The sequence below is a fragment of the Lepidochelys kempii genome, chromosome 1 (assembly GCF_965140285.1).
Source record: "Lepidochelys kempii isolate rLepKem1 chromosome 1, rLepKem1.hap1, whole genome shotgun sequence".
Taxonomy (NCBI): domain Eukaryota; kingdom Metazoa; phylum Chordata; order Testudines; family Cheloniidae; genus Lepidochelys; species Lepidochelys kempii.
Window position 1 is genome coordinate 33,592,018 of NC_136380.1, and position 12,928 is coordinate 33,604,945.

Here is a 12,928-nt window from a genome sequence, read left to right on the forward strand (position 1 = left end):
AGTATTTGCTTTGCTATTGCTCAGTCAGCTACACAATGTAAGTGACATGATTCTGTTTAGTTTCACAGTTGTTCAGAAAACTAAACAGCAATGAACGCAGACAGGACTCTGGTTAGTTTTCGCTCTGCAGTGTGGCGAAGCTGTGAGCAACAGCAGAGGCATGGGAGCTCTTTTACAGACTCGAGAAGAAAGCACTGTAGCAGATAGCAGCGGTTTTGTTTTCTGCAGAAGTTGATGGCACTTCCCAAGGAAGGTTTCCTACTCTACAGCTAAGTGAGCAAGCTCCTTTTTTTTTTTTTTTTTTTTCTTCCAAGCCCTGTTCACGGATATCCTGTTAATCTAGAAATGAAATTCTGCTCATGGCTCCCTTGGTCTGGGACTAGTGGACTGATTTTCACTCTCAGGTCCACACAGGCAGATGGACTGCCATCTGTTGGAGTTTTGCTTCCAGGGTATCTTACTTTTAGGAACTACCTGCCCCCAAACACTTAAGTGCAGTAGAACGTTTGCTTTACGTCCATTAGGACATGGAGTTTTCTCTAATCTTCATCATAGTCATCTGAATTTGAATGGTTTTGCCTGTCTAGCTGTCATCTCCTGGCTCTGGGACTAGGGGATAGGTGAGATCGTCCTTTTCTGGAGTCTGGTGTCATTGGGATGCATGGATTAAGAGGTGACTGGTGTGGAGAAAGTAAATAAGGAAGTGTTATTTACGCTTCACAACACAAGAACTATGGGTCACCAAATGAAATTAATAGGCAGCAGGTTTAAAACAAACAAAAGTAAGTATTTCTTCACACAGCACACAGTCAACCTGTGGAACTCTTTGCTAGAGGATGTTGTGAAGGCTGAGACTATAACAGGGTTAAAAAAAGAACTAGATAAGTTCATGGAGGATAGGTCCATCAATGGCTATTAGCCAGGGTGTGCAGGGATGGTGTCTGTAGCCTGTTTGCCAGAAGCTGGGAATGAGCGACAGGGGATGGATCACTTGATGATTACCTGTTCTGTTCATTCCTTCTGAAGCACCTGGCATTGGCCACTGTCGGAAGACAGGATACTGGGCTAAATGTGGACCTTTGGTCTGACCCAGTATGTCCATTCTTAAGGTCTTATGTTCTTATGGTCTTAGATGTGTGGAGAGCAAGGTTAGTTCAGTGGTGATGGTGTTAGTCTGGGACTTGAGACCTGTTTCCAGTTCTCTACACTGCTACAGACTTCTTATGTGATCTGACCCTAGCAGACAGGTTAATTCCTTGGGCTTCAGAATTCTGGTGCACAAATCCCATTAACAGTAGACATGGGTATTTTCACATCTGTAAACAGTTTTTGGAAGTGGTGCATCTCCACCAGTAGCTCATGAGGAAGACTGAGTAGCTTTCTGTTATATATAATTATATAGTTACTTGGTTTACACATTTTGTGTGTATAGCTAGTTGCTGAGGTCAGTGTGTTTGGGGGAGGTTTCTTCTGAAAGGAGGCAGTCTTGGAGCCATATCTCCAGTAGTGGAACAGTCCACTTTCCTGTCCAGAGAAGTAGAGCCCTGGTAATCTGCAGATATCCTCTTCACATCTGTGCACCATGTTTGTGGATCGTAGATGGATGCAGATCCAAATTTTATATCTAAATCCTGAAAATCTGCAGGTATCCATGCAGGATTCTACAGAGAAGGAGGTGCAGAGCAGCCAGTTGGCACCAGAATGCAGGAATTTAAAGCAGAAACATAGTTTAAATGGAAGCTGCCTGGGTCAGGGACAATTCCTATGTATTTTAACAGCACCTAGCACAATGTAGGCCTGATCCTGATTGAGGCCTCTGTGTGCAAATAAATATTAATTTATTCTTTAAAAATTCTCAAGAACAGTTCTTTTAAGATTAAGCAAAAATCTATTTTCCCACAACTGTAACTTTCAGCAGTAACAGGAGTCTAAAACAAAATGATAGGGAAGGGTTATTCCAATGTTAAACTGATAAAATAAATACTAGTTTTTTGTGTGATTTCACCTACCTGCCTTGTAAGTTTAGAGTGATTTGTGTGTACATACCAGTCGGTTCTGTACTATATAAGACTTCTAAAAACTTAGCCAAACACTGACCAGCCAACCTTTGTAGATTGTTCTTATTGGCATTTTGTTGCATGTTAGATTGAAGAGGAGGGGAAGAAGAGCCTGATGGCTGTTGAAGGAAGTTCTGTTTAATTTTATCTCTCTTCTTGATATTTGTGGCGGAGGCACCAAGAACCTTGTATAGGCGCCCCTTTTTATTGCTTAAATCCAAAGCAATAAGGATGGTGTTATTCAAGTATCTAAATCACTGATACAAAAAGTCCCACCCTTAGTTAAATAAATTTGTGTCCCAACACGTGGCAGGTAATTTACAAAGGCAGAGGACGACACAGTTCCACCTCAAAGAGCTTACAGTCTGTCTAAAGAAAATACAGATGAATGATTGGGTGGGAGGACGACGACAACGACATGATAAACTATAAGTGAGAATAAGTAGCATTCAGGAGCAGTATTCTAGTGGCAACTCCCCACCCCATATCTTGCAGGTCATTTGGTAGATGAGGGGCCAGAGAAGACCCTCATGTTTCCTCATTCAGGCATAGCCCCTGGATTCGGCTACAGGGGAGATTTTGAGATAACAGGTACAGGCCTACCTGCTGGGAGTGGGGCATAGTATAACCCTTCCTTTCTCCTTCAGCCTCTGTGCATTTGTGGTATTTCTTATTTATTTGCTCTTCTTGTCTCCCTCGCTCCCTGCAGTATCATGCCTTGTATCTGCTACGGCCCATAGCACTTTCACAGTGTTGGGGGATGATTCCAGTAAATTTTGCTCTCCTGCTTATGTTGGAGGAGCAGCAAAATAAAACTTCAGAAGAATCATGTCAGTTTCATGCTGCTGCTGAATCTTACTTACCAGATGAACTTTCACCGTTAGAGGGAGAGAATTACTTCCTACCTTGCTACAATTTCAGGTGCTCATACTGGTTTCATTCTGGCAGGCTCGACTTATTGCTGGTTTTGTATCCTAAAATTCCTTTACCCTGAATGGACCCTAGCAAAGGATTAAGCGCCAAAACCTATTAAAAGACACAAAAGTTATAAAATCAAACTCCAGATTTTTAATAAAATGGCAGAAATGCTTTATGATATCATTTGTATGATTTCTTCATCCCCCCTTCTCTGCCCTCCTCCCAGGACTGTTAGACATGAGCTTGAAACTATTTGTTTCATGTACTGTTTTACATGTAAAATGTTGGGATTTTTTTTTTTTATTTAGAGCTATTTTTGAGCTGGAGCAAACAAGAGCCTACTATGAATTCCTTCCTTCTATATTGCAGGCCCACTCCCTGATGGATGGGAACAAGCCATGACCCAGGATGGAGAAATTTACTACATAAACCATAAGAACAAGACCACATCTTGGCTAGACCCAAGGCTTGACCCACGCTTTGGTAAAAGTTCATCTCACTTAAGAATTTTTTTTATTCACTTTAGTTTCAGTTCACTTTAGAAATTTTCATTTCGCAGGCAAACTTTGGAATATTTTTAGCAGTAAGATAAAATACTTTGATTTGAATCACATACACCCTAATTATATCCTTTAAAAAATAAGTATAAATTCATATTCTCTCTGTCATCTAAATCTTTGATGCCAGAGGTCAGGACTTCACCAGTTGCTTCATAGGGCTCCCAACTTTTGTGGCATCCAGGAATTACTTTACCAGAATAAAACATTTGATCCAGGCTCTCTGTTCTCCCACAATTGCAAATCTTTACCAGCTAAAATGATGCTTCCAAAAGAAATATTTACCTTCCTTTATGATATCCTAACGAACTCATTAATAATAATCCTCATGCTGTCAAAATCCGTTTGAATCACACACCAGCTTATAATTCCAGCTTGCTACAGTGATGATCATGTTAAAGGTGTCCGTTTTTAAACAGTATTGAGAGAAATATGTGATAGTGCTGCTTGTATCAAAATCTGTTATTTGAGGCGTGGAAAATACTCATCGGTTATTATTTTCGTGACAATAAAATTATTAAAATCTTTTTAAATTAGAGGAACTAATCTTTCACTTTTTTTTGGTAATGTTAATTTTCAGGCATACAATAAGAGAATGTTACAGACTTTTCAACCTTTTTAGCCTAAGTATCACTTTCCAAAGTCTACCACATACCTCCATCTGAGACAGTTATAATATACCTATGAAAATGGGGGGTGGCGGGGGGCGGGGAGAAGAGAGGGCGGGAAGGAGGCCTCTAAGGGATAACACGATGAGTTGTCTGCCATTACAGGATTTTTCTCATGTACCCCCTGATGAGAGCTCATGTACCTCAGTTTGAACACCACTGCAATAATGGAATATAGCTACAGAGTACAGTGGATTGTGGAAATCACAGATCTAGTCTAGCTGCATCATACAAATGGTCATTGAGCTGTACAGAATTGTAATAATTTTCTCAAGTCATGTTTTAGCATTAAGGTACTTCGGGTATTTTGTTTTGTTTTTGTTTCCGGTACAAAGTCATGATACTTTACAAAAAGTCTACAAATTTTAATAGGTACAATAGCTTTTCCTTGATTTGTTATCCAGATAATTCACTATTTTCAGCTCCTTTGGGTGGATTTGTGAGGTATTTTTTTCAGAGCTATGGAAAAACCTGTATAAAAACTCTGAAACCTGTCATAAAAAAGAGAGCAGATCATTGTGGTTTTCAAGCTTTAGTCTTGGACTCAGTGCAACTAAATGAAAACAGTGTGCAGATCACTGGGTAGGTCAGGCTGAGGGGATACAAAGCCTTTGAAGCTTTACAGGGGTTGACCTAACAACAATTGTGGGCCCCTTTTGGGAGAGTCATTAACTCCATGAATGCCATATAAACATTATAGTGGAAAACTCAAACTCAGCACTTCACTTTTATTTTAAAATGGCTGCTAGAAATTTCAGTTTGTTTTTTTTCAACTGTGTAGACCTAAATGTTTAAATATAAACATCCGTCTGTTCTTATGAAAACCACAGAATTATTACAATTTGTTTATAAGCTGCTGACTAGCTTGTAAACAGGTTGAACCACTGTGCAACCTGAGTCAAAGGTGGGGCATATATGGGAGATTGTCATCTTTGGCAGATCTATCCATATTGCCCTTAATACTAGCCTTCTGAGTTGCAGTCCTATTAGTGTGTTATGAAAGCAGTATTAGTCATTTGAACTTCAGAATCTACTTAATATATGAATAGTAATCTGTGTTTGAAACAGGAAGTAGTTATTTAGAAAAAGCGTTGCCTTTTACAATATAAAGAGGGATGCCAATTATGTTTACTTAAGTAATCACGCAGGAAATGTATTTTGCTCTTCTTCCATGTATTGTTTTACAGTTTTGAATTATAAGAGCTTGGGTCAGCCAGCTAGAATTAAAAGAGAAAAAATGTTTTTAGGTAAGATGCATCTAATTTCTAAGAACTAATTTCAACTCCCGTAAATAGTACTGTCTCAATAGTAGGGTGGAACTACTTGTCTTGAGCATACTGAGGATCCATAAAATGTTATGGCTCTGGCAGTTAAACTGAAAAAGGACAGAAATGTCCAAAAGATTGCATAAGGGTTTCTTACTGCATAGTTTCCCTTTTTGGGCCCACTGTGTATGTGTATCCCAGACAGGATTGAGTATGTGCCAAGGCTTTTTATTTTGTGGTTGGACTTTTAATCTGTTCCAGACCTTTTCAGTCAAAGAGCTCAAGTGTAACTGAAGGGGGCAGGAAAGGGGGGTGGGGGAAGAGAAAAAACCATGTGAGCTCCTCTGATCTAGAGTGACGGCAAATAGAGACAGGCTGCTAGCTGCTGTTGAGCTTGAAGGAGTTTTCCTTGAAATGTGTACAACTTCACATTCTATTGCGGTTTACGTTTTTATCATCTGTGCCAAGAAAGTACAAAATCTTATTCTTGTTCCCTTTTCCAATATGACCTCCTCCAGGCCACTCCGGCAGTGTACGTACTATAGTTTTGTTAGAGAGACCAGGTAGGTGAGGTAATATCTTTTATTGGACCAACTTCAGTTGGTGAGAGAGACAAGCTTTTGAGCTTACACAGAGCTCTTCTTCAGCTCATAGTTTTGTTGACAGAGGTAACTTACTGTGTCTGATGTTTATTTTACTTTGTCATGTGCAGATCTTTAGTAAATGTGTGCTGATTTGATTAATCAAGTTTGATTGATTCAAAAGCTTACCTTTCAGTGATCAGTAGGAGTTGAAAATCGTGTTTATTTCTGAAGACTGCCATGGCCTTTTGTAGCCTAATTCTTTCCACTGAGGGCTTGGTTTCCATTCATTGTTGAATATTAACACTTGAAACAAGCTACTCTAGATAGATTCATCTTCAGATCCCTAAACATAAGGGGAAATTTCACTGTAATGACAATTTTCTATTGGCGTCACCTTTTTCTTTTTTTAAAAAGTAATAACAGTAAAGATACATTCAGTTCACTTTCTTGATGTTGCCTCTGCAGATCCCTCACCATATGAGCTGCGGAACACAATAGATAGTATGTGGTCTGCCCCTCAGTTTCAATGTTGTGGGACAGATGGCATGAAAGACACTAGCTGTTGCTGAGTTTCTCTCTTCTACCAGCCAGTGTGCTCAGGAAGTCGATATCCATTTCCCTATTTTGCTTTGTCCTCATCAGTTTGAAGTTTTGCTAATAGTTAAATAAGGTGCGGTTTTGTTGGTGGTGGTGTTTTCAGTTACTGCTTTTATTCAAGAGTTCATAGGGATCTTGTCCAAGTTGCCTTGCGACTTGGTTCCTGGCACAGCTGAGCAGGAGTGGAGGATAGGCTTGAAAACCCATCTCAAACAAAAGTCCTACTGTCCAAAGGGTTTGAGCAAGGGGTATTTATCCTGTGGCTTTGAGACTTGCACTGTGTTTATGCCTCATGCCAGCCTGGAAAGAAGCACAGTTTGAGAGCAGTCCGCAAAGGCGAACGGATTGAAGAGAAATTACCTTGAAACAATACCCCAGGACTGAGTGAGTCAGTTCTAAAATCTAAAGGCTCCAAATCCAAGAGAAGAACCTTGGATATGACACTGGAGTATCTGAGACTCTGGTATAAGGTCTTTTAATTGTTAGATTTGAGGTCTTCAGATCTATCACTGTGACAAAATGCTGTTGTCTGGACTTGGATCTTAGTCCTCAGAGCCAGTGTCCACAGCTTCTGAACAGTCATAAGCATGGTGAGGATCTGAGTAAGACAAAGGCCAATCATCTAAACTTACAAAAGTGCCAGATATGAGGGAAGGGTCTTTTCATGCCTCACCATAGGCAGTCATTTCAGATTATGCATGACCAAAGGAATTAGGCCTTCCTCAGACCTGGAACAGTAGGATCCTTTGCACTAGTAAGGCACTTACCCTTCTTTGGGGCCTCTGCATATGCACAGTGGGATTTGTAGGGTCAGTCCTCAGTCATGAGTCCTCCATTAGTGTCTCCTGCAGAAACATCTTTCTCACAGGATAGTTGATACCTTGGATTTAAGTTCCAAGACCTCTATTTTCAGGAAAATGGAAGGAGTTTATGAGAAGAGTATGATTGTATCTGCAGGGTATAGATCTTCTGATAATGATACTCCTTGGTCTGGCCATCCTACCTGTCTGTCTGCTGCTAGGCAGTTATAGGCTTTGCCTGGGATTGTGGCAATTTGGACTCCAGCTTCTCGTGTTTCATGTTCTTTTTCCAGAGGCTGTTTTAGTAAAAGGGATACAGGATCAGACTGACCATACGTATAAATAATTTTTTCCAAGTGTTCTAGATCATTGGAGGAGTGTTTTCTCTCTCACCATGAAAGGTTCCCAGATTCTGCATTACTAAGGACTGACTGTTAAGAACAGGTTTCTCAGTCTTCACCATTGTCCTTGGATGATTCTCCTCTGGGAGAAATGAAAAAAATGTAGGATCTGGTAGGTTAGGATAGTTCGGTTTCCTGATATTCATCTCATCTAGGGGGAAAGCAAATCACATAAGTGTGTTCAGGCAGAACTGCTTTTCCAGTACATTTAGGGCTTGTAAAGTGAATGAAGGAGCTATGGACTCATCCAGCTGTAGTGCTATGAGTTTCCAGGAAACACCTTTTGTACCAGATACTTTAAACTACTTTTTAAGCATTCTTCCCTGGTCTCCTTCACAATATTTGTGGCCTCACAAGGATCTAGGCCTTTCAGAGATCTTTTTTATGCTCCTGTGGGCAGGGAATCTTAAGAACTTGGATCAAGTGGTGAAGAAAGCATATTTCTGGATTTCTTTAAGGCCAGCCAACTGTTAGGCTCTTGTGAGCCACTACAATTATGTCTTACGGGTTAAATTTTCTGCATGAGTCGAATGGATGCCTGGGAGGGAAAATATTTGAGCTTTTGTCCACTATCAAAGAAGAGAAGTTGGTGTGATGGTATTACTTTTTAAGAGCCTCATATAACATTTTTGACTTTGGAACCTGGTCTCTGGGAATGGCGGCAGTTTGGAGATGTTTTGGCTGCAGATGTCAGGACTGTCTTCTAAAGTGCAGGCAAAGATACTTTGCTTTCAGAGGATACTAATCTGTTCATGTCAAAGACAGATGTTGTACTTGGAAAAAATGAAAAAACTATCAGAAATCATCCATTAGCTTCTTGGTCTGTCTAAGGTATCCTGGATCTCTTACATTTCAGAGGTCCTGATCCCAGTCTCTGCCCTTATTGCCTCACTCCAGTTGGTTTCCACTTGACAGTTTCATGTGGGAGTCTATGTGTTGGCATCTAGAATAAAGCCCTACAATCTGACCCTAGCTCAATGGGACCTAACTACCTGTGTTACGGTCGGGTCAGAAAACAACCTGATGCTCTCAGGCTCAGGTTGGCTTGGTTGCCTCTGGATGATCTGCTGCTGTTCGTGGGCTTGGCTTGGTGGCAGTGTGTGCCCTGCTCCTGGTGGCCTTTGCCATCTTGCTGCAGAGTGAGTACGCTGACAAATAGCCGCGTCTCTCACTATGGAGCACACACCCTGCCCCTGCTGGCAGGAATAGGGTACGCCCTAAGGAACAGGATGGAGAATAACACAGAAAAACACTATGCTGTTAGATAGCTCAGTGGTATTCCCTCACTTGGAATAGTGCGTTCAGTTCTGGTCACCCCCTGCCAAGAAAGATTGAGGGAGGGGGTGTTTCAGAAGCAAGCTGCCACAATGATTAGGAACATGGCAGAGGGATTGAAGAGAGTGGAGTAGTTTACCTTAGAAAGGAAATTAATAAGAGGGGATAAAAGCTTACAAAATAATGAATACAAAAATTAGATTGGGGTTTTCTCCCCCCCCCCATCTTTTAATAACATTGAGAGGAGCAAATTCAAAACTGGTAAAAGGAAATATCAGTTTGTGACACTTCTTGTCAGAGGGTATCAGTGAGACAGAAAGTTTAGGATTCAGATAGGTTTAGATTAGGTATTTATGATTAACAAGAATATCCAGATTTAAATTAATGAATATTTTAAAAAAGCTTTGGAATGACTTCAAAGCTTGAGCTTTTATATATCAGCCAATCTCCAATTTCTGTGGGTTAGGAGGAAACTTTCCTTGGGGGCAAGTTATCCCATAATTGACTGCTTCAGCATTTGTATTTCTAAAATAGCTGCTACTGTCTACAGTTATAGATATGATATTGGACTGGAGGGAACACTAGCCTGGCTTGTGGGATTTATAGCTGGTTCTCAGTGGGTTTATGGAAGCCCCTTTTGAACGTTTGGGAGTCTCTATCTTTTGATGAAGGGAAAACATAAGAACAGCCATATTTGGTCAAACCAAATGTCCATCTAGCCCAGTATCTTGTCTTCTGACAGTGGCCAATGCCAGGTGCCCCAGAGGGAATGAACAGAACAGGTAATCATCAGGTGATCCATCCCGTCGCCCATTCCCAGCTTCTGGCAAACAGAGTTCTACGGACATCTGTCAGGATTGTTTTAGCTACAGCCTGTATTGCAAACCTTCTTGACAGTGTTTCATAAAAACAAAGTGGAATTGTGACTTATCTAAAACCTTTAATTTAAGGTGGTCTTGGGTTTTTATTTTTGCTGTCTGTCTTTTCCAAAGCCTCATGATCTATCAGGCAAAGCCAGATTACATAGTTTGAATGCAGAAAAGATGATTGATTATGCTGCTCAGTGAATCTGTGTCCCCTAACAGTGTTACTATTTTCCATAAATCGGTGTCTTGTGTTAGGGCAAGTAACATCTTTGTGTATCTGCAGAAGAGGTAACACATTCTGAGAAACAAAGTTACTGGTCAACAATCTTCTTTTCCTGTGTCGCCTAATAATAGTAAATGCATACTCTTTTTTTTCCTCATTAAAAGTAAAATAACATTTCCTTTTTTGCACATTTTAAAGGTCTATTTATTTCTGTGTAAAGGGAAAGGATTATTTGAAGAGATCATTAAATCTGAGAGAGTTGTGCAAAATACACAATATAGAATATATACATATTAATAAAAATATGCTGTTTCCTATTAGTGAATTCTAAAGCAGATTCCTCAGCCAGTGATATTGGTGTATCCATTGCTAGTAATTGATATCCTGGTCTGTGTTCTGAGGAACCACGAACCTTTTGTTTGTTTTGTGTTTTCATTTTTGCCTGATACTTTGAGGACAAGATAAAATGAAATATCTTGAATATTTTATAACAGAAATATTAATGAAACAGCTATAGAAATAATCTGACTCTTTGAGTATTCGTAATTGGTAGACTAAACCAAAATAAACCTGAGTTTAAGCCATTATAAGTGTCCCTACATCCTTTTGGACCAGTTTAACTAATTTTCATTTAAAATAGCACTTGAAGTTAAACTGATACTATTTTTTTCATATATACAAACCTTAAACCAGTTTCCAGTCTGGCAGAATTGTACCTCCCAACTCCTTAGTTTCCTTATAGCCTCATGTTAGAAATTTTGTCAAATGCTTTTAAAATCCAAATAAATGTTTACTGGTTTTCTTCTCACTGTTCATTTTTTGTTGGCATGCTCAAAGTATTCTAGTAGTCCAAGAGGCCCATTTTCCCAGTATAGATGGGTAGGCTGGTATTTGCCCCATTATATCATGCTTAGACAATTGTTTTATAAAAAAACTTTTCATGTGGCAAGAGAAAAGTGTGTGTGTGTGTGTAGAGATAGATATGCAAGGTTTGGCAAATGATAGAAAGTAGGTGTCTCAGATTCACTAAGGGCCTTGTCTACACACACAAGTTGCACCACTGTAACTATGAATTGTGGCTTTGTCTGTCAGGACTTGTCTGCCCCCTGCTGAATGCCTCACCATCCTGATGCCTCTGCACAAGGTAAACCTATTCAGACTGGCTACCAACAAGACTTAAGCCCAGGCTACACTTAAAAATTTGATCAACTTAGCTAAGTCACTCGGCTGTGAAAATTTTTTCACTCTAAGTGCCATAGTTAGGTCAACCTAACCCCTGATGGACACGTGGCTAGGTCAATGGAAGAATTCTTCTGTTGACCTAGCTACTGCCTCTGGCAGATGGATTAACTACATCAATGGCAAAACCCGAGCCCTCGATGTACGAAGTATCTCCACTATGGCACTCCGGTGACACAGCTGCAGCACAGACATACCCTTATTCCTCCAGAGGCCTAGAAGGGCCAAGAGGAGACACTTACCAATGAGGAGATACCAGCCTACTTAAGAAGGCTTGATTTCTGCTTCTGAGGGTAATGCTAGGTGAGACTGGGACGGAGGAGGTCAGGGCCTTGCCCCCAAGAGCTTTAACTGAATGCTTGCATTTGAGTTTTGTTTGGCTGTCTATGCCATTAAATAAATTCTGATCTGATTATTTTGTTACTTAACTGTTTAGAGGCTCATGCCAATCCTATGACACAGGCCACCCCACTTCAAGCAGGTGACCAAACCTTATGGACTACAGCAGGAAATGCCTCCAGTACCGTACTTGGCCCGGGGGGGAGGAGGGGGGCGCACTACAGAGCAGCCCCAGCTGCCACACTGATATAACTGTATGCCCTTAGTGTGGCTGTAGTGTTAGGTATATAAAAGTACTTTGTCAGAATAGCTATTCCTGTATGAGAAGGGGAATAAGCTACACTGTTTTACTGCTGTAACTGCATCCACATTGGGGACTGTACCAGTATAACTATTTAGGTTAAAAACATCACACCCCTAACAGAAGTATTTGTATCAGTACCAAATGTGTGTGGACAGCAGCTTTGCACGTTTTAGAACAAGACAGTGACCTTGGATTGGGAAGGAGATTGAGGGTGCATGACTCTCACTGAGATTGTTAGTATTTAATCGTATTGCTTCAACTGTGTATATAACTTTTACACCGTAACTACAACAGGAGGGTAGAAAGCTGTAGTAGCTTCATTCATGTTCAGTACTGTTTCTGAGAGCAAGGCTATGGAGTGCAATCTTATATATCGTGTTCGTTACGAAATGGTGCTACCTAAAACGTTACAAAACTTTTAGTGATTTTCTTTGAGCTTCAGATTTCTTGCATTTTCACATATTCCAGCTGTTACTGTTGGACTCTTGGTATATAAGTGCTGTACATTAATTTATAAATAACTACATAGTCATTAAAGGAAATTTCTGTACTGTTTTAAAAAGTACAATCACCTTAATTTTCAATTAATTTTTAATTAAATGAAGAGACTGGAAGCTGCCATCTAGTCTCTCTTCTGGCCTAATTTGTGAAATAGGAAGTGATGTGTAGTGTGTGAGTGCACAAAAGAAAATGAGGACAACTAATACTATTATGTGTAAGAAATTGTTATATTCTCATTTGTTTAATATTGAGAATGAATTATGATATGTATGTTTTGCTAGATCTTAAGCTGAGCGCTAAATTGATTTACATCAGCCGAAAATCAGGCCCACTG

The 12,928-nt window shown here is 40.1% G+C and overlaps 1 protein-coding gene across 8 annotated transcripts in view; it reads left to right on the top strand.

The window, feature by feature from the left end:
- Nucleotides 1–12,928, top strand: part of YAP1 (Yes1 associated transcriptional regulator) — a 140,188-nt gene that overhangs the window by 73,017 nt on the left and 54,243 nt on the right. For 4 of the 8 annotated variants that reach the window (XM_073338081.2, XM_073338091.2, XM_073338101.2 and 1 more), the window contains exon 4: nt 3,345–3,458. The exons of the other annotated variants lie outside the window; for them this stretch is intronic. In XM_073338081.2, coding sequence (XP_073194182.1) covers nt 3,345–3,458 — 114 coding nt within the window. The remainder of the gene's footprint in view (nt 1–3,344; nt 3,459–12,928) is intronic. 8 annotated transcript variants of the gene reach the window in all.